This window comes from Mytilus trossulus, chromosome 2 (genome assembly GCF_036588685.1).
Source record: "Mytilus trossulus isolate FHL-02 chromosome 2, PNRI_Mtr1.1.1.hap1, whole genome shotgun sequence".
Classification (NCBI taxonomy): domain Eukaryota; kingdom Metazoa; phylum Mollusca; class Bivalvia; order Mytilida; family Mytilidae; genus Mytilus; species Mytilus trossulus.
In genome coordinates, this window is record NC_086374.1 from 9,774,146 (window position 1) to 9,795,683 (window position 21,538).

A 21,538-nucleotide genomic window follows, 5' to 3' on the forward strand; every position below is an offset into this window, starting at 1 on the left:
CCCCCTTTAGGTTAAAAGTTTTTGGATGAGGTAGTTTATGATGAAGTTGAAGTCTAATCAACTTGAAACTTAGTACACATGTTCCCTATGATATGATCTTTATAGTTTTAATGCCAAATTAGAGATTTTACTCCATTTTCATGGTCCACTGAACATAGAAAACGATAGTCTGGATCGGGCATCTGTGTACTATGGCCACATTCTTGTTAAGTCTATGATTTAAAAATAAAATAGGTACAGAACCAATGTTAAAAGTTAAACATTTTATTTTCACTTGACAGGTACTACAAAGAACTTTAATCTAAAAGGATTTGTAAGAGTAAGGTGAGTTTAAGAATTATGACAGAAAATTTCACTTTAAAATGTGTGTATGATTAAAGAAGGAAATATTATGTTATAAATTGATGACAATAGTGAACACTATTTTTTGCTTTGTAAAGCCTAGAGTGTTATGTCCAGACAAAGTTAAGGACAATCTATCAAATACAATACAGTTTACCATTTATATTTAGTGTGCTGTTTTATTAACCAAACATGCATCTTGTATTCAAGCAAACCTTTTAATAATACTCAAATGACTTGAAATTTATGTTTAATTGATTGGTTTTACAGTTGGGTCCATTTGTAAAAATAGTTGTTTCAAAAGTTTATAAAGATGCAGCCATGTTATACATGTATTGACATTGTTTTTATACATGTTTGTGTATGTTACCAAGTTAAAGATATACAAAAGAAGATATTGTATGATTGCCAATGAGACAACTATCCACAAAAGACCAAAAGGACACAGACATATAAAATAACTATAGGTCACCGTACGGTCTTCAGCAATAAGCAAAGCCCATACCGCATAGCCAGCTATAAAAGGCCCTGATAAGAAATGTAAAACAATTCAGACAATAAAACTAACGGCCTTATTTATATAAAGAGTTTTTTTTAATAAGACATATTTATCTTTTTTTTCTCAGTTACAATATAGAAGACTTACAGACCCAGAGAAAGTATAAGGTCAATGTGAACCTCAGCATTTGTATTGAATCTGTTGGACCTTGTTTATATGATGCAGTATTATTTAAAGATACCATACTTCCAAAGATTATGTGCGACTGGGAAGCAGGTTTTTCTATACCAGGTAAGGAGTGTACATATGATTTATAATCTGCTTGAGATCTGTTTGCCTTGCTTGTCTACAATAGTGGAGAGACACATGTTTAGGATGTCTTATTAAGCACTGAGTCTTGACTGCTAGGTATATTTTTGGTTATTTCTAGTCTCATTGACACATATCTTCTTTTCTTCATAGGCATTTGTATTTTTTCAGTGGACAAAAGTGTCTCTAGAATTTTCATAGACAGGAAATGAAAAAAAAACCATGTAGAATAGGCATAAAATTTATATACATTATTGGAAAATATAAATTTATTGGTACAAGCTTTAGAAACAAGAAGAAAAGCAAGACTGGCTGAGATTTTCTTCTGTTTTTCAGCGAGTTCAGATACATTTTATATTTCCAACAAAGCACATTTATGTGCAGTACTTGAGCATTAGTTGTTTAAATCCAAATCATTGTGTCTGATTCATTAAAGAAATTGACATAGTTGAAACTTTGTTCGCAAAGAGAACCCTAAAATGAATTGTTACCCAGAATGAATCGAATTATAACACTCTAGATGCAATTTATATATGTTTAAAAAAAAATATAATAACAATTATGAAAATTCTTGGGTAAAAGCTTGATAAAAGACTAATTGACAAATGAAAATGAAAAAAGGAAATATTAAAAGCAAAAATTTGTAAAACAGGTTTTAAAGAAAATTTGCATTGAAATGTTGTGCTTATTTAGGCTACTACGTTAATTCTATGTTAAACCTTTGTAGACTTTTCTCTGGAGAAGTACACTGCCATAGCTGGAGAATTGATGAGCAACTTGACAGATTCATTCAAGGAGAAGTTATATGAAGATCTTGGTATAGCTGGTTACCTAAGAGAAGATTTGTGCTCCCTTACATCAGATGCCTTTACACCTAATCTAAATGGGTGGAAATCTGGTAAGGTGTTGTTGCCTTATGTACAGCTTTATCTTAAAAATTAATTTTCAATTATGTACTCAATATTTTGGAACTTTGGGATTTGGAAGGTAATTCAACATTATTGGTTCTGCAATTTTATTGCAGAATTTAAACAATACTACTTTTTTTTTCATTGTTTAAACGTTTTTTATAATGTTGCAATTGCCAGTGGTATTAAAAATTATACATTTAAACAGGACAATTGTTTGAAGTTTGTTGATTAGTAAGGATTTGACAATCAAAATTATGTTTTTTTCAGAATGTAGACAGGATTTATCCCTGCCAGCTTTACCCAGTTCTACAGTTTGTAATCTACATGACACATGTACTAATATCAGCTGTTGTGTCAATGTGGATTTCCTGAAAAGATCCTTCTTTACCAATATTGAAATGGATGCTTGTCAACAGAAAATAAGATTCAGTATTGAAAAGTTAAAACAGGAAATAAACATTCTAGACTACAAGTGGGGTGAGATCTTAGCAATATGTTGGTTACAGTTTGTTTCATACAGTTGTTTTTTTGTCAAGTAAAATCCTTTTGGTATAATGTATGTTGTCAAGGTGTAAGTTTTCAACAGATTCTTGAACAATGGTTTAAGACTACTGAATACCAAAATAAATGTTACGAAGTATGCACGCTATGAATTTCTGAGTCCAAAAAGAATCAAATGGCATATGTAGATGTTTAAACTTGTGACAGAACATGCATTGCATATTCAAATTAACATTCATTACCTCTGGATATAAAGCAATCATTGACAGACAATAACTCTAAGGAGCCTTATGTCAGAATTTAACACAGTAATTCACATGTGCAAAAAGTGATAAAATTTTATTAGGTTAAGAAATAATCAAACTACTGAAACATTAAAGAATTATTGTAGTTGCAGAAAAGTTTGTTTGCAATATAGACCTTTTCAATATCTTTAGAACAATCATTTATCATTGTATTTTTTTTTCTTCTTATCCAGGTACAATTGAGAAAAGATATCTTATGAATGTTGTTAGACTTGAGTGAGTAATTATATATAGACATTTTGTTGTAGGAGTCTGGATTGCTCTAAGTCTGCTTTTGAAATAAAAAATAAATATATTTGAGATCCAGGTGCTATGATACAATGTTTAATGCATTTTAAAGTTTGATTTAGATTGTTATACTCCTGTAATAGACTGAAAATAATTAAATCTATTATTCTACATGATAAATCAAATGTATTATTCACATTTTTCTGTTTATACACAAAATATTAGTGTTCAAAATACTTTTTAATAATAAACATTTAATTATATTTTTCAATTATTGTGCTGTTTTAGAATCAAATCTCAGCTGTACACATGTTTGTTATTGTTTGTTACAGATATGTGATAGATGATCTGACAGTAACATCTGAATACCAGATAAGCCTTAATATAAGTATCTGTTTTGAATCAAAGAAGACCTGCTATTTAAGTATGAAGGTGTTTGATCATTATAAACTTCCAAAAGTTTTCTGTAATTGGGGAACAGGATTTAAAATTCCTGGTAAGTCCAAAAATAATAGTTACCAAAAAGTAGGAGAATTTTCAGTGATGTTACTGAAATCTCTACCACACAAGATTACAATACATGTGTAAAGCTTCCATATTTAAAATTACATCATACATTCAGAGAGCACTTTGAAAACCATCCAAAGAGGAAACTTGAAGATTTCTCTTAAACAACAACAACAATAGTTTATGATAAGACAAATATGCACCATTGCATACATAATTTTCATGCATTAGTTTAAAAGTCAAGTATAATGAAAATTTATAAAAGGCTGTGTAAATTGTTATGAAAACATATATTTTCAATTGCTTGATTTCAATAAATGATCTGTTATTTTGTTTTTGGAAGAATTTACATTTGTAATGATTCTTAACAATAAATACTCCCACTGTCCAAAAACACTGATCCAAACTTGAGATTGATGTACCTTCACTTGGTCTTATGTATATATTATGGAGCAGACAGTTTAATTTTTTTTTAAAAGAAAAACAGAAGTAATACTGTTAAAACTTTCATTACTAGTATCCTGCTAGTCAGAAAACTTAATATGATATCAATTTTCTTTACAGAGTTTTCACTTACAAAGTTTTTGGAGGGACAGAAAGAAGAATTATCAGACCAGTTATCAGCATCTGTAACCCAGACTTTATTAGATAAACTTGGTTTAACAGAATTCTTCCTAGATAACCAGTGCGACAGAACCAAGGATCCTTTCTTTACTGGCTGGAGAAATGGTAAGTCTAAGAGTCAATATCTATTTAAAATGGTAAAATGTTCATGTTCATATTTTAAAAAAGATTATAACTTCTTAATAGTACCAAGCTTTTGTAATCCAAACTTAACAGAACACTATAACAATTTAATAGTTATTTCTAGCTTCCGTACCTACAGAGATAAAAAGTATTGTTGAACCCTTATATTTAGAAATGACTTTATTCTTTGTCTATTTTGGATTTTGATGTCATTCAAGACTTTTTCTTAAAGTACACATTTGGAATTAATAATTGATTTGATATATTTTAGATTGTCCAAGTAGTGATTTATCATTAACTATACCATCATCAGTATCCTGTGTATTGCCAACTGACTGTTCAGCCTTAACATGTTGTACAGACATAAAGTTAATCAGCCGTACTATAAGTACACACATAGCAATAGATCCCTGTAATTACACTATGAGTATCAGTATAGAAAAGCTACAAGTACAACTATCTCTACTGAAATACACATGGGGAAAGGAAGAACAGTTTACACTACAAGGTGGAATAGTTCTCAAGTAAGTTCTAAAAATATTGTTTATATAAGATTAAAAAAGTTGAATTGTATTTCTTGTCATGAAGATAAACTTAAAGTAAAATGTCTTTCAGGTTTTTATTTTCTTATTTCAGTGCTTTTTATGTAAATTTAGATCTTCTTTTCATTTAGGTACAATGTATACAACTTACAAAGTGAGAAGATGTTCATGATAGATCTGAGTTTACATATCTGTTTGGAACAGAGTGATCCCAATAGCTGTGTTTTCAATGTTACTATTCTGAAGAACTCTCAACTTCCCAAACCTCTATGTAACTTGGACATGGGATTTATACAGGATGGTAAGTTTCTATGGAAGAACTGTAATACTTTATGAATACTGTGGATTCATTTATTTTCGTGGGTATCAATTTTCGTGGATTGAGGAAAACTTACATTTTTCGTGGATATTTGAATTCGTGGTTTGCCGATTTCTGTGAAAAAAGCGTATAGGAAATTTGTAATTTGTTGAACATATGAATTCGTGGTTCACCTGTACCCACGAAAGACACGAAAGTTGGTATCCAACGAATAATAATGAATCCACAGTATAACACTGCCTTGACTATAGGAGAGTTTTGAAATTGTTAAACTAATCAAGCAACTATTCTAGTAACTTCATTGTAAATAATAAAATGTAAACAAAACATTTAAACTTTTAGAATTATTAACTTTGACAATAACTGTTCAATAACAGAAAAGTATTGCACATCCCAGTCACAAAATTAATTTAGAATTTTTTAACCAAGGGTAAATACAATTAGGTTAACAGTTCATAAACATAATGTTTTCTTTTATGTCTGTCTTTAAATTATTTACTACATTGTTGGTATTTTGTTTTAGAATTCTCCTTTACCAGTTGGCTAACAGAGAACAGTATAGTGAACAAAGGGACTTTAAAGGATATCTTTGTGGTTCAACTTCTGAGAGAACTTGGCGTAGACCAGTATATGATGTCATCTCCCTGTGATGTACAGGCTGCACCATATATACCTACAGATAGTCAGGGATGGAATTCAGATAGTATGTATTAATGTCCAGGCATATAATGTTGTGTTGAAAACCTTCCTAAAGAATGTAAATCCTTTATAAACTGTGTTACAAATATAAACAAATTTGTACAGCTCGTTTTTTTTTAATTATGTTTTGTTATATAGAAAGTAGATTCAAAACTTACCATTTGTTTTTATGGTTTTTACAGGTTTTTTTTTTAAGGTTTAGGGGATTCACATTAGCTGCATATTCTGTTTTCATTGCAGTAAGGGTATATATACTCTTATTAAGAAGTTAAACTTAAATATGTAAAACAATCAATAGTCAAAGCTTAAATTTTGTCTCCAGAATGTATGTCTGATAAACCAGTGATGTATGGAAAGCTCCCATCTGATACGTCCTGTTACCTGTCGGACACCTGTACAGGTATACACTGCTGTATACAGATACCACGGCTAGGACGAGGAATTACTGTGTACTTAGACCTGGATACATGTCACAATACATTTACCATTGGCATAGAGAAATTCATCCACAAGATATCTATTCTGGAAATAGAGTATGGTGCTATACACTCTTTCTCCATGTTTGGATTTGTAAACATAAAGTAAGCATTTTTTTGTCACATGGATTTTTCATAGCCTGTAGAGAAATTGAGTGACACATCTTATCATAATAGATATCTGTACAATGTTTGAGCTAGTTTAAAGTTAAAAAAAGAAGCAAAGAAAGATACATGTACTTAATAAGAAGTTTCAAAGCCATAGTAAACCATTATTATACAAGATTATGGATAAATTATGTGTCACTTACAAAGGTGAACTATTATTTTTATACAATGTGACAATAACAAAAATAGGTTTTGAATTGTTTTTGTTTTCCAGTTATAAGATTGAAGAGTTGTACAATGAGGGGATGTTTATAGTTAGTATGACAGCTAGTGTGTGTTTAGAATCTAATGGTCCTTGTGAACTAGAGGTACAAGTGCTGGATAATGTCAAACTACCAAAACCTCTATGTAACCTCAATCAAGGATTTGCTATTCCAGGTATAAGTCTATTAAAAGATAGTTTTAATGTTTGTTAAGAGAATGTGTTACAATAAGGACCAATGAAATGAACCATCTTCAAGCTTTTAAAATTTCTAAATCTCTTGTTCATCTTATATATATGTTGTGTACATATATATGTAAGATTGTACAAATTATAATTTGTACAGGGTTTTTGTACAAGTTATAAGTTTTTTGACACCTACCTTCTTGCAACAGGTGATACAGATTTATCTTACAAAATGTACCAGTGTAATGGTTTAAATTCAAAAAAATATACTTAATCATAACATTTAGTGCTATTTTCCTTGTCTTCAATAAAAAAATGAGGATACCTGAATGGTTTAAATTCTATTTTATTTTTTTCCTTATACCATATCCATATCCATACAAATTCTTTGTGTGGTCTTATCGTGTGTTTGTATCAATGCTCAATATTAGACTGAATCATGAAGTTTTGAAAATATGAGAGAAATATGCGAAGCAAAATATTGTGTGCTTGCAACATCCATTTTTGTTCAGCAGGTCATAAAACACTGATAACTTGTACAAAAAATTTGTACAACATTACAACTTGTACACAACATACACAACATATACATAATGTATAGCTTTACCAAATAACTTCAAATGTGATGTCATTGTGTCATATCATTTAAATAGAAAATAGAAAAAAAATAGAAGTATATATATAATAGACATACACATGCTAGCATTTGAATATTTTTTTTCAAAATATATCTGTCTACTTTTTGAAGAAGAAAAAAACAACAAAATTGAAGATATGTTAAAGTTCAAATTGTTTTTCTTGTAGATTTTTCCCTAGCTTCTTGGTTAGATAATAATAAGATAGATATGACACTACAGTTACAATCGTATGCCAGAGACCTACTGATGGAAGAACTAGGAATAGCTGGGTATTTACAGAGTACACAATGTCAATTCTCAAACTACCAGTTAAATACAGACCGATGGGACTTAGGTCGTAAGTAGATATTTGTATCTCTGACAAAAAAAATATTTCTCAAAAATGTCTTCCTGCCCATCTCTGAGAGGGGATAGGAGGGGTCTTGATCCCGAAATCCTGGGCTTAAATTCACGAAATCCTGAATTTAAAAAAGTAAATCCTGCTGTTTCGAAAAAAAGAATTCCAGGATCCCGGAAGGGTCAAACCCGAAATCCAGAGCTTAAAAACACCCGATCCTGGAGTCCCGATAAAGGTCCTATCCCCCCTCTCTATGATATTGTAGGACAGAGGAATTTTTCCTATCAATTAAAAAAAAAAATGGATATCAACTCTATATGACATTTTGCTCAAAATTATTTAAAAAAAAACCCATTCATTGTAAAATAGGCTGTTTTTGTAGTTTAAATGTGAAGATCTATTACAATAATAAGTGATTTATATGACAAATTACAGTGTGTGGAGCAGACTTGTCATTACCTACTCTCCATAAGAATCTAGCCTGTAGGATACCAGATTATTGTACCGGGATTCAGTGTTGTGTGTATATCCCTGTCCTAGATATGTACATAGAAGCACATCTTCTGCTGGATATATGTGATCTTAGACTCAGTATTGGATTAGAGAACATGGTCATCAATGAATCCTTGGCTGATTACAATTTCAATACAGAGAAAATTGTCTCCCTTGGAAATATGGTGAGATTAAAGTAAGTATAGATATCCGTCTTGTTTCATTAGCAAGAAATTTTCAACCTTATTTCATCATCAGAATTACTGAAATAGACTTTTATAGTTTGATGGATTGATTAACTAGTATTTTAAAACACTTTTGTAATATTTCATTGAGGATGTCAAAGTGCAGGGAGAGAACCTCCAACTAGAAACAATAGATATGAAAAGATCTGTTATGAGTGCCAGTGAGACAACTCTCCATTCAAGTCACAATTTATAAAAGTATACCATTATAGGTCAAAGTACGGTCTTCAACACAGAGCATTGGCACACATTTAACATCAAGCTGTTAAGGACCCCCAAAAAATGACTGGTGTAAAACCATTCAAATGGGAAAACCAAGACTAATCTATGTAAAAAAAGCAAGAAACGAGAAACATTTAAACATATTTAGAAACAAACTTACTTAAAATAACGTAAAACATGTTTGTTTTTATAATCATTTATAATGTTTCCATTTTTCTCCAAGACAAGCTGATTATTGAGTACTATGTGTAACAAAATCTTGTCTGTGCTCTTTCACCCTTTTACCAATGTTGATTACAATTATGTTTTTTTCCCTACAGTTACAAGATAGAGGATTTAGTTGCTGAAGAGAAGATTTTATTCAGTTTAAAGCTTGAGATTTGTTTTGAGACCAAAGGAGACTGTATATACAGCTATGATGTATTTAAAGATACAAAGATATCCAAACAACCTTGTGACTGGAATGAAGGATTTCCTATTCCTAGTAAGGAACCTGACTATTTTACAGCATTAAATGCAAATTCTTGTGTTAATCTGTTATTTTTCTAAGCTCTTGGGGTTTCTAGAATTATTTAAATTGTTGCAATAAGTATTGATGGGAGTCATTGTTTTGGATGTTTGCAAATTCAGTTTCCAAGCATTCAGAATTCATATGCTTATACATGTAACATTTTATCTATTAGAACATTTATTTTTCAAAAGAAATATAATACTACCGTTATTAACTTTATGAACTTTTAAAGGGAGATAACTTTTGCTCACACATATTTATTTATATAAATGGAGATCTTTTAATATGATGTTACTGCAAACATTAATTATATAATATCCTTTTAGACCTCTGAACATCTCTACAATTTTACCATGTCTCCATTTTTGATTTCATTCTTTTAACTCAGTAATTTTTGTAATCTTTAGGATTTGTATCCGAAATGCACCTTCTGCATTTATGTCCTTGGATATCAGTTTTTCTTCTTCTTTGGACTCCAAAAGAAACCTGACATCTTTTAACAATCATTTCTCCATGATTAAATGTCATAGACATTACTGACATCAGAAAGAATAGATAAGCACTAAATGATTTCAGAACTTTAGAAGTAATGGCTCCTTAAATGGAATTAGAAAATGTGTAGGCAAAGTGAAAATAGGGCATGTCATATCAGACAATAATCAGACATATTTATACGAAATGAAGTTGGATATGGTTGTTTATATCATAATTGTAGACTAGGTTGAGAGAGTTTCATATATAAAGAGGAAAGAGTCTTTTCAGCATGATGAAATTGTTTACTTTTAGATTTCAAGTTAAGTGACTGGTTGAAAGAACAGCAGTTACCTTCAAATGTAACACAGCTGTCAGAATTGATGACATCCAAATTGTTAGAACATCTAGGTATAGCTGAATATTTACAACAGCCAGGATGTGATCTGACATCCAACCCTCTATACAGTACTGCTGATAGTCAGGGGTGGAACACAGGTTAGTTTATTATTATGATTTTAAAAGAATGGAATATTGTTTGCTGGAACTTACTTTTTGTCAAGCCTGCAACTTTTGTTGCAGAAAGCTCGACATAGGGATAGTGATCCGGCGAATACGGCAGCGGCGGCGGTGTTAGCTCATTTCTTAAAAGGTTTATATTTTAGAAGGTGAAAGACCTGGATGCTTCATACTTTGTATATAGATGCCTCATGTTACGAAGTTTTCGTCAGTCACATGTCCAATGTCCTTGACCTCATTTTCATGGTTCAGTGACCACTTGAAAAAAAAGTTCAGAATTTTTGTAATGTTGAATTCTCTCTTATTATAAGTAATAGGATAACTATATTTGGTATGTGCGTACCTTGCAAGGTCCTCATGCCCGTCAGACAGTTTTCACTTGACCTTGACCTCATTTCATGGATCAGTGAACAAGGTTAAGTTTTGGTGGTCAAGTCCATATCTCAGATACTATAAGCAATAGGGCTAGGATATTTGGTGTATGGAAGGACTGTATGGTGTACATGTCCAACTGGCATCATGGTTCAGTGGTCAAACGTTAATTTTTGAAGTTTTGGTCTTTTTATCTAATATTATATGCCAAAAGTCAACTATATTTGGTGTACTGAAATATATTATGATCTTAATGTCAATCCCGCAGGTTTTAATTGACCATGACCTCAATTTCACGGTTCATTGCACAGTGTTAAGTTTTTGTGTTTTGGTCTATTTTTCTTAAACTTTAAGTAATAGGTCAACTATATTTGTTGTATGGAAGCATTGTTAGCTGTACATGTCTGCCTGGCATGGTTCATCTGACCTTGACCTCATTTGCATGGTTCATTGGTCTTTGTTTAGCTATCTTGGTTAATGTTAAGTTTATGTGATAGTTGTAATAAAGCTTTATATTTAGGACTATCAACATAATATCAATGATTAGTAAAGAAGGCGAGACATTTCAGTGTGTGCACTCTTGTTATTGTGTACAGTATGCCTTTTTAGCTCACCTGGCTCAAGGGCCAAGTGAGCTTTTCTCATCACTTGGCGTCCGTCGTCATTGTCATCGACATTTTTAACTTCTTCTAGAGAACCACTGAACAGAATGAAACAAAACATGACATGAATGTTCCTTATGAGGTGCTGACCAAGTGTTGTTACTTTGTAGCCGATCCATCATCCAAGATGGCCACCAGCGGGGGATCAGTTTAACATAGGACCCTATTGGATATACATACAAAGGTCTTCTTCTAAAGAACCACTGTATTGAATGAAACCAAATATAGCATGAATGTTTCTTATGAGATGCTGACCAAGTGTTGTGACTTTGAAGCTGATACATAATCCAAGATGGCTGGCATCCGGGGACTTGGTTTAACATGTGATCCTATTTGAAATACATACAAATGGTCCTTTCCTTTTGAGGTGCCGGCCAAGTGTTGTTACTTTGTATCCAAATTTTATCTTTTTTTTTATGATTTCAAAAACCCAAGTAGAGTCAGGTGAGCCTTTAGTTTTATGTAACTAAAATTTCTAGTTAGGGATAGTAAATTGATATATCAATGCAACAAGACAACACAGTAGTTTTAAGGTCTGTATTGCTATTATTGTAGAATGTGATGGAGTTCTAAAATTACCAGTTTTACCTGGTGGTATGATTTGTCACCTGGATTCTACCTGTACCTCTGTTACCTGTTGTACACCTGTTGGACTGATTAACAGAAACATTAACTTCTACTTGACCATTGATCCGTGTAATTCAGTCTTCAAACTTGGAATAGAGAAATATCAGTTTGAGTTCTCTTTATTTGAAACAGATTTCAACGTACAGAAACAATTCAATGTGGAAAAAGTAATAAATATTAAGTGAGTTTAACATTGTTTAAAGATATAGAAAGAGAGTAAAATTAGTGCTTATGTTTTCAAAGTCAAATCTTGATCTTGTTTATATACTTTGTCATGTCCTTGGAAATTACTACAGGTAAAGTACTTAACAACTTGGGACCCATACTACAATTTCTGTGAGCAATGTATTTGGCTCATCCGTGAATTTCATCTAGGTGATAATATCCAGAGGATGAAGGTTAAGGGATGATAAATGTAGAAGACATCAAGGTTCTAATCAAAACCATGATAAAAGAAAGACAGACAACATCATTGCATAAGAGTGAACATACAAACAACCATCTACATGATACTACACATATAAAACTGCAGATTGAGCAAACAATATAAAGACAGTGTTAAAATTAGGAACTCTGGATGGGTAAGAAGTTCTTTCTTTTATTGTGGCACTCAACTTATTGATCATGGAACATGAAAGATTAGTCCAATATTTATAAAAACCACACGCAAATACTCCTTTGAGAATTGTTTTTAGATAATAATAAGATTTATATCCAACATTGTTGTTGCGTCTGTTTTTTCCTCACACTTTAATACCTCAAACTTTCTCTTAAATTGTAAAATCTGCATAATACCAATATTACAAACAATGATTTATATAAAACAGTGAATGATTGACTTCTTTGTTATAGCTACAAGATAACAGATATACCAGGAGAAGATGTATATTACCTTGACCTTGGTATCAAGGTGTGTTTCAATTATAGAGGACCTTGTATAGTAGAAGCAACAATATTTTCTAACACTAAACTCCCCAAACTTCAGTGTAGCTGGCAGAAAGGATTCTCAAATTCAGGTAAGTTTTACCTACAGTTTTGTAGACTCACATTTTTACTTAATTAGATAATTCCTCACTGTTTACCTCACTTTTGTCCTGAAAACCCAATGAATAACATAAAGTGTAACCCTATTGTATTAGAAGATTATTGAAATATCATACTTTGATCTTTTATCTCCAATATTTTAAGATATTTGCATTAATTTTTTTGTATATATCAGACTGTTTTCAGCCCTAGAATTAAGTTTTAAACATTGTTCAAGTCTTCATATATGAAGCAGCCAATCTGTTCCAGTTTGATAGCCATCTAATACTGATGTTTTAGTGTGACTGTATATTTTTAAGATTGGTCCTTGTCTGACTGGTTTTCCTTGAAGAATTTCAGTCCAAACCTTACACTGTCAGATGAAGGTATACTACAGCTGATGAAGGATCTAGGACTGACTACATATTTACTGGACAAACCATGTGATCCGTCTGATCCAGACTCTGTGTTTGCCACATCTTATCAAGGTTGGAGTTTAGGTAAGCAGTGTTTAGTTGCTTCTTCATTCCATTTTTACAGAAAAAATGTTTTTTGTATAATTTATTAACTACAATTTACAAAGCAGTTGGTGCAGTAAGGCCTAATTTGTAACCAATATGAAGTCATTTTTTTTTCAAGATGAAAGGTCTTTCAAGTCATTTAGTTAACATTTGATATTGTGAAAGAAAAAGTCTTGTCTAACTTATCTATTTAAAAGTTGACATTTTTACCCAAATAGGCCGAAAGTAAGGATTTGGTGAAATCAATATTTTACTGACAGATTTTGTCATAGCTTTCATGTTTTTTCTTTGTAGGTTGCCAAGATAGTGTTATTAGATTACCTCCCCTGATGGAAGATATGAACTGTTACCTTGATGAATCTTGTACAGGGATACAGTGTTGTGTAAATATTGGTTTTATAAAAAGAAGTTTCCACAGTTTCTTCACAGTTGATACCTGTAACTATGTAATTAGTTTTGGTGTAGAGAAACTCAAATTTGATGTGACTTTGGGTGATTTAACGTATGGTGAATGGAATCAGTTTGACCTCTTTGGAGTTGTCATAGTCAGGTAGGATTACTATATATGATATGTCACTATCAGGTATGAAATTTATTTGATATGTCACTATAAGGTATGAATACTGTATTTGATCAGTCACTGTCATGTATGCATACTGTATTTGATATGTCACTATAAAGGTATGAATACTGTATTTGATCAGTCACTGTCATGTATGCATACTGTATTTGATATGTCACTATAAAGGTATGAATACTGTATTTGATCAGTCACTGTCATGTATGCATACTGTATTTGATATGTCATTATAAAGGTATGAATACTGTATTTGATCAGTCACTGTCATGTATGCATACTGTATTTGATATGTCAGTATAAAGGTATGAATACTGTATTTGATATGTCACTGTCAGGTATGAATACTCAGTCTGTATTTGATCACTCACTGTCAGTCTAGGATTTTAGTATATTGAAGGACTTTTTTGTCTTATTTTAAAAATATGCTTTAAATTGTAAAAAATATTTGAATTAGCTCTCGCCGCGATATAGCCTTTTTGTGCTAATGCAGCGTAAAGCAACCAACAATCAATCAATCAATCAGTCAGGTATGAATACTGTATATGATATGTCACATTTGTAGTTACAATTACAATTATATTTTTTTCAATTAAAATGGTATGTGATATAAGGTATATTAATAGTAAATACATTTTGATATTTTACAGGTATATGATAGATAACTTACAAGAGGATGGATTGTATCTTGTATCAATGACACTGGGAGTATGCTGGGAATCTGATGGTTCAAACTGTCAACAACATGTTATATTTAATGATGCGTTGCTACCTAAACCCTTGTGTAACTGGAATAAACCATACAAAATACCTGGTAAGTTTACTGAGTGATTGGAATAAACCATACAACATACCTGGTAAGTTTACTGAGTGATTGGAATAAACCATACAACATACCTGGTAAGTTTACCGAGTGATTGGAATAAACCATACAAAATACCTGGTAAGTTTACTGAGTGATTGGAATAAACCATACAAAATACCTGGTAAGTTTACCAAGTGATTGGAATAAACCATACAACATACCTGGTAAGTTTACTGAGTGATTGGAATAAACCATACAAAATACCTGGTAAGTTTACCGAGTGATTGGAATAAACCATACAAAATACCTGGTAAGTTTACTGAGTGATTGGAATAAACCATACAAAATACCTGGTAAGTTTACTGAGTGATTGGAATAAACCATACAACATACCTGGTAAGTTTACTGAGTGATTGGAATAAACCATACAACATACCTGGTAAGTTTACTGAGTGATTGGAATAAACCATACAACATACCTGGTAAGTTTACTGAGTGATTGGAATAAACCATACAACATACCTGGTAAGTTTACCGAGTGATTGGAATAAACCATACAAAATATCTGGTAAGTTTACTGTGTAATTGGAATAAACCATACAAAATACCTGGTAAGTTTACTGAGTGATTGGAATAAACCATACAAAATACCTGGTAAGTTTACTGAGTGATTGGAATAAACCATACAAAATACCTGGTAAGTTTACTGTGTAATTGGAATAAACCATACAACATACCTGGTAAGTTTACCGAGTGATTGGAATAAACCATACAACATACCTGGTAAGTTTACTGAGTGATTGGAATAAACCATACAAAATACCTGGTAAGTTTACTGTGTAATTGGAATAAACCATACAAAATACCTGGTAAGTTTACCGAGTGATTGGAATAAACCATACAACATACCTGGTAAGTTTACTGAGTGATTGGAATAAACCATACAAAATACCTGGTAAGTTTACTGAGTGATTAGAATAAACCATACAAAATATCTGGTAAGTTTACTGTGTAATTGGAATAAACCATACAAAATACCTGGTAAGTTTACTGAGTGATTGGAATAAACCATACAAAATACCAGGTAAGTTTACTGAGTGATTGGAATAAACCATACAAAATACCTGGTAAGTTTACTGAGTGATTGGAATAAACCATACAAAATATTTGGGAAATTTACTGAGTGATTGGAAAAAAACATACAAAATACAAGGTAAGTTTACTGAGTGATTGGAATATATTACACAAAATACCTGGTAAGTTTACTGTGTAATTTGAATAAATCATACTATATACCTGGTATATTTGGATAATTGTTATATAATATCTTGAAAGTTTACTCATCACTGTATAGTAAAATGTTAAAATACCTTGCTGTATCCAAATTTTTGTATTATGGAAATTCGAATGATTTAAGATATCATAAATAATATGAATTTATTTCATTTTCAGGATGTAAATCTGTGATGCCAGCGGACATTGTATTTGTTGTTGATGAATCTGGCAGTGTTGGACAGAAACATTTTGATGATACTGTGGAGGCCATTATTGATACTGTTTACAGTCTAGTGATCCGTTATGACCTTATCAATGTAGGAATGACCTTGTTTGAAGGTCACAGAACATCAAGAACAATATTAAACGTAAAAGATGGCCATGATAAGACAAAAATTAAAGAGACCTTGTCCAAAGCTGTATACAAGAATGGGATGTATACAGACATTGCTGATGCCTTTAGTTACACATGTAATCAGATGTTTATAACTAGTCAAGGAGATCGATCAGAGGCTGTAAATTACTTAGTTCTATTGACTGATGGGAAGTCAGACTCCACCAAGGCTGTACAACAAGCAGAATTATGTAGCAGTAAAGGTGTCAGAATTATATCTGTAGGGATAGGGACAGGCATTGATGTAGATCTATTGAAGACAGTGGCCTATAAACCTGAGTATTTCATCAATACTGCATACAGTGAACTGAATACCACATTACCTACTCTGGTTTCTCACTCTGTAGATTGTAGTGCAGGTATACAGTCTTTACATTGTTAAATGTCCTAAATTCTTACTGCTGTCTACGAAAGGGATGGTGTTAAAAAGTTATACTTTCCCAAATATGATACTCAATCTTTTTGTAACTAACATATGGTCCACTTGACCTCAGCTCTTCGTTATTGCTTTTGTCTGTGACATTGTCATATCATGAAATGAAGTTAATCACACAGTGAGAATACATCTTTGGCAGATCACTTCAGAAGAACATCAATGTTTATATATTATGGCTGTGTAGAAAATTTTGTGGCATTCTTTCTGAGTAGAGCTTGCCATTTGGTATTAAATTTCATACAAACACATACTAAACTGTGTGATACATTTATATGATACATAATTACAGATTTTTCTCTGGACAAGTTTCTGGATAACAGTGGATTTCTTAGTCTAACAGAGTTCAGTATATCCCAGCTACTGGAATATCTTGGTGTATCTGAATACCTTCAGGGTTGTGACAGGACACAGACTCCATATGTACCAGCTGTAAATGGCTGGAATAATGGTAGGTTGTTTATATCTTGATGATATAGCCTTCACAGTTGTAAGACCCTTGTCAACATCTAGTCGTTATGATGATGTCACTTCTTTCCTTAATTTGAAAAAAGTAAATGTGTATGTCATGTTTTCACAAACAGATGAAGATATTGATATCATTATTTGATGTACATGTATAATCATGTTATTGGAAAAAACAGAATGTGAGAAATATTACTGCTAGTCTTGATTCTTGAAAAAGAATTAATCTCTACTTTTAAAATAAGTATCATCTTTTACTATTTTCAAAAAGTATTACAAAAATTATGTTTGGAACTTAAACACTTAAAAGAGATTAACAACATAAATGTTGACAGACTCTATAAAAAATGTTCTTTGATTCAAATGGTAATTTGTAAATGTGTTTTATCTTTCAGCATGCCCATCAATGCCTGCATTTAATGATATATCTTCTCATGTTATATATTCCAGCATGCCCATCAATGCCTGCATTTAATGATATATCTTCTCATGCATCCTGCTATATACCAGACACATGTACAGCTCTTGACTGTTGTATTGAAGTAGACAGAATAAAGAGACAACTACATACCTACGTAGATATAGATACATGTAATTATAAACTGACAGTGGTAATAGAGAAACTATATCTGGAATACTCCTTGGTTGACTATGAATGGGGAAAGAAAGAAAAGTACTCACTGTTTGGATTGCTGAATTTACAGTAAGTTAAATTTTCTTATGGCTCATTAAGAAATGATCATGGCGTAAAACAAATGAAGGGAAGAAGGGGGGGATTTGTATTGCCAATGGAAATTTGTCTTGCAATATGAGGAAAGTGTGATTTAGGGTACAAGTCAATGAGACAGGTACCAAATGAGGCATAACGTCTAAGGGGTCATCATTATGTCTTCAATGATTAACAGGTGTCTTTAAATAAATATTTAATTCAAGTTTACAGTGTAGAACTAAGGAAATGGTGATGATGTTTTACTTTATTTGAAAGGTTTACAATAGAGAACTTGGCAGATGATGGCATTTTATTGGTTAATATGGATATATCTGTATGTATGGAAAGGTCAGGACCTTGTGAAGTACTAGTTCAACTCTTACAGAATGCTACACTTCCTAAACCATTGTGTAATTGGACAAGTGATTTCATGGTTAAAGGTAAAATTTGTATATCTATGAACAGGGTTTCCCCTGGGTCAATTATGGTTTTCGCCACCTCTTTCGCCAAAGCAATATATTTTTTGCCACTTTATTATTTTTTTCGCCAAGTAACAAAAATACATATTTTTCGTTTAAAATTTACATTTTTTTCTATCTCCCACCCCCTTTCCTCAAATAAGATGATTTGTCCCATTGTGTCTATGATTATTAACCTCAAACTTATTAAAGGGTTTACATTTCAATGAATAAACACTTAACATTTACTTTAATACAACAGAATTTTATTTACTTGAAAGAGAAAAACATTCCTTGTATTTTAAACAACTCTCCTAAATGAGGGGGCAACTGTATTTTTATTAATATAAAAGAAGATATAAGCCCTGGAATATAACAAAATTAATGGACATGTTTTGATCAAATAATACCAGTATAATTCGTAGGGAAAGTGTCTTTAAAAGAAAAATACTGATGTGCTCTTTTGTACTTTAAGAAGTGGTTTTTACAACAAAACAAAAGCTTTTATTACATGAAATTGATCCTTCATTTCATTTGTAATCATTACATTGATGGGTTACTCTCATTCGAGGGGTTGTTCCCAACCTTTTGGATAGATTTCTTCATAACGACAGTCTTCTTTTCTTGACTATCGTAAATGGAAAAGTTGAGACGTAAAACTATGCTTGAAACACTACTTTTAAGTAGTCTCCCTAATCAATTACCTAATATATTAAAGTCAAAGGATAATCAAAGTTTTAAATTGAAGATTTTTCTTGCTTTTGAACATTTTTTTTGTCACGACAACAGCTTTCTTTTCTAAACTATCTTTAAACGGAGAGGAGACGTCAAAACTTTGCTTCAAAAACGTGCGTTACTAAGTGGTAAAAAAATTCAGTATGTGACATATCATTTTGTCAAATAATTCAACAACACCTTAATTATTAATTAGTCCTTTGTTGTCGATAGCTATAAAATGCATTCAGCTGATTATTGATTTTCTGTCAAAATCTTAATGAGGTCAAGGTGAATTCCGAGTATTGTCTGATCGGGTAAAAGTCCGAGAAACTGGAAAAAAAGTAAATAAAGAAGATGGAGGAAACTAAATCGTTATATATATTTCTTTCGCCAAATTCTTTCGCAAATGATGAATTTTTATCGCCACAATTATTATTTTTTCGCAAATTGCGAAAATGGCGACCGCCAGCGGAAACCCTGTCTATGAACATTTTTGGCTTAAAGAAAAAATGAATTATTGTTCATAAACATTTATTTCAAGGCTGTCATGAGCAATGGTAATAAGTTGAAAATTTTTAGTGGCTCTTAAAAATAAAACTCGGCTATTTGATGTCTTAGGCAACAGACAAAAATTAATTTCCTCTATTAGTTCTTTATAGCATTTTGTATCATTTAAACAATTGCACCATACCTTTTTGTCAAACCATTTTAAGTAAATAATCATGTATAGTTCTAGACCAAATATATATTCTAAATTCAGAAAGATTGAAGCAATCACTCTTACAAAATTAGCCAATACACATCCATACCCCTATTGACAAGTCATTAGAGATGTTCAGAAAACTGTAAATATTACATTTTTGCACTTGGCCCATACCTGCCAAGTTTTGAAAGTGCCGATGGGGGTTTTAGTGCGCGACAACAATTTCAAAGGTTACAATTCTTTGCGACGACTATTTTTGCGTGTGCTGTTTTGTGGTCGAGAAAAAGTGTCATAATTGTAAGATGAGCTTACATGCCTTTTTCTTAAGTTTATTTACATGATTCTAGTTATTATATATCAGTAGAAAAGATGAACATGTAGCTGCAAGACCAGGAATTAATTTCATGTGTAAGGATAATAATTTTAAATTGGAAAAGTCAACATCTAAATAATTGTTGACTTTTCCAATTTAAAATTATGCACAAAGAAAGACCTTAATCAGGTTGGGAAAAACATCTAGGGGTATCCCCTCAATGTAAGGACATTAAAAACCACTTTTTAAGTAAAAATGAGCACATATTCATATTATTTGATGAAACTTTTCCCAAAGAATTATACATCTTATGATCTACACATGTCCATGAATTTTGGTATGTTCTTGGCCTAATATATCATGTATATCTTCGTTATTTTTCAAAACAATTGGACCTTACATTTAGAAAAGTAGTTCTAAATATAATGTCAGAATTTCCCATTTTTAAGTTAAATAAAAATCTACATTTTTCAATTTTTATTTTTCAAAGAAGTAAAATGACCCCTTGACTAAGGGAAGTCCCTCATTTAAGGGATTCCTCATGTGGGTTTTTTTGTTTTGTCCATGTGAAAAATAAAGAATAGTACATTAAATGATTTGGTATTTTAATTAAATACATAAATAACATTTGTAACATTAAGTGTAATATCAATAAATTAGTGAATAAGCTACTTTTTATTATCTTTATGGTAGTACTGATTCATTGAAGTTTGTCAATCAGCCATGCTTTTATTCTTATTCAAACAGAGGAATTCCACACAAGTTCAAAATCTAGGATGTTAGAATTATCTTGAGAGAAAACGTTTTTGATTGGCTGATTAATTTGATCATGAGAAACATAGAATTTGATTGGCTGAACACGAATGTCTTCCTTGGACACAGTTCAAAATCGGGAACCATCATATTTTTCGTGTAGATTTTCACAAAATCGTGTTTTAAAGGGTTTTTCACGATCACGATCGTGCAATCGTGACAAAGGGTCAAAATCGTGTAATACACGCCTAAATCGTGAAAGTTGGCAGGTATGTTGGCCTAATCACTCTTTCCATTTCAAAATCAGTTAAGATACAACATCCAAAAGTTTATTTCACCTCTCTTGTTTCATTTT

General features: G+C 31.6%; 2 protein-coding genes across 2 annotated transcripts in view; both read left to right on the forward strand.

Annotated features, from left to right (window-relative positions):
* Nucleotides 1-5,924, forward strand: part of LOC134704830 (uncharacterized) — a 56,131-nt gene extending 50,207 nt beyond the window's left edge. The window contains exons 50-59 of the mRNA XM_063563612.1: nucleotides 282-324; nucleotides 969-1,132; nucleotides 1,878-2,048; nucleotides 2,329-2,538; nucleotides 3,041-3,083; nucleotides 3,428-3,591; nucleotides 4,167-4,331; nucleotides 4,621-4,873; nucleotides 5,023-5,192; nucleotides 5,734-5,924. Of these exons, the coding sequence (XP_063419682.1) occupies nucleotides 282-324; nucleotides 969-1,132; nucleotides 1,878-2,048; nucleotides 2,329-2,538; nucleotides 3,041-3,083; nucleotides 3,428-3,591; nucleotides 4,167-4,331; nucleotides 4,621-4,873; nucleotides 5,023-5,192; nucleotides 5,734-5,924 (1,574 nt within the window). The remainder of the gene's footprint in view (nucleotides 1-281; nucleotides 325-968; nucleotides 1,133-1,877; nucleotides 2,049-2,328; nucleotides 2,539-3,040; nucleotides 3,084-3,427; nucleotides 3,592-4,166; nucleotides 4,332-4,620; nucleotides 4,874-5,022; nucleotides 5,193-5,733) is intronic.
* Nucleotides 5,925-6,236: 312 nt separating this feature from the next.
* LOC134704831 (uncharacterized) overlaps nucleotides 6,237-21,538 on the forward strand; it is a 134,410-nt gene continuing 119,108 nt past the window's right edge. The window contains exons 1-15 of the mRNA XM_063563613.1: nucleotides 6,237-6,490; nucleotides 6,768-6,931; nucleotides 7,746-7,916; nucleotides 8,352-8,604; nucleotides 9,196-9,359; nucleotides 10,173-10,355; nucleotides 11,966-12,218; nucleotides 12,890-13,053; nucleotides 13,381-13,560; nucleotides 13,876-14,131; nucleotides 14,809-14,972; nucleotides 16,416-16,991; nucleotides 17,358-17,516; nucleotides 17,981-18,233; nucleotides 18,516-18,679. Of these exons, the coding sequence (XP_063419683.1) occupies nucleotides 6,237-6,490; nucleotides 6,768-6,931; nucleotides 7,746-7,916; nucleotides 8,352-8,604; nucleotides 9,196-9,359; nucleotides 10,173-10,355; nucleotides 11,966-12,218; nucleotides 12,890-13,053; nucleotides 13,381-13,560; nucleotides 13,876-14,131; nucleotides 14,809-14,972; nucleotides 16,416-16,991; nucleotides 17,358-17,516; nucleotides 17,981-18,233; nucleotides 18,516-18,679 (3,358 nt within the window). The remainder of the gene's footprint in view (nucleotides 6,491-6,767; nucleotides 6,932-7,745; nucleotides 7,917-8,351; nucleotides 8,605-9,195; nucleotides 9,360-10,172; nucleotides 10,356-11,965; nucleotides 12,219-12,889; nucleotides 13,054-13,380; nucleotides 13,561-13,875; nucleotides 14,132-14,808; nucleotides 14,973-16,415; nucleotides 16,992-17,357; nucleotides 17,517-17,980; nucleotides 18,234-18,515; nucleotides 18,680-21,538) is intronic.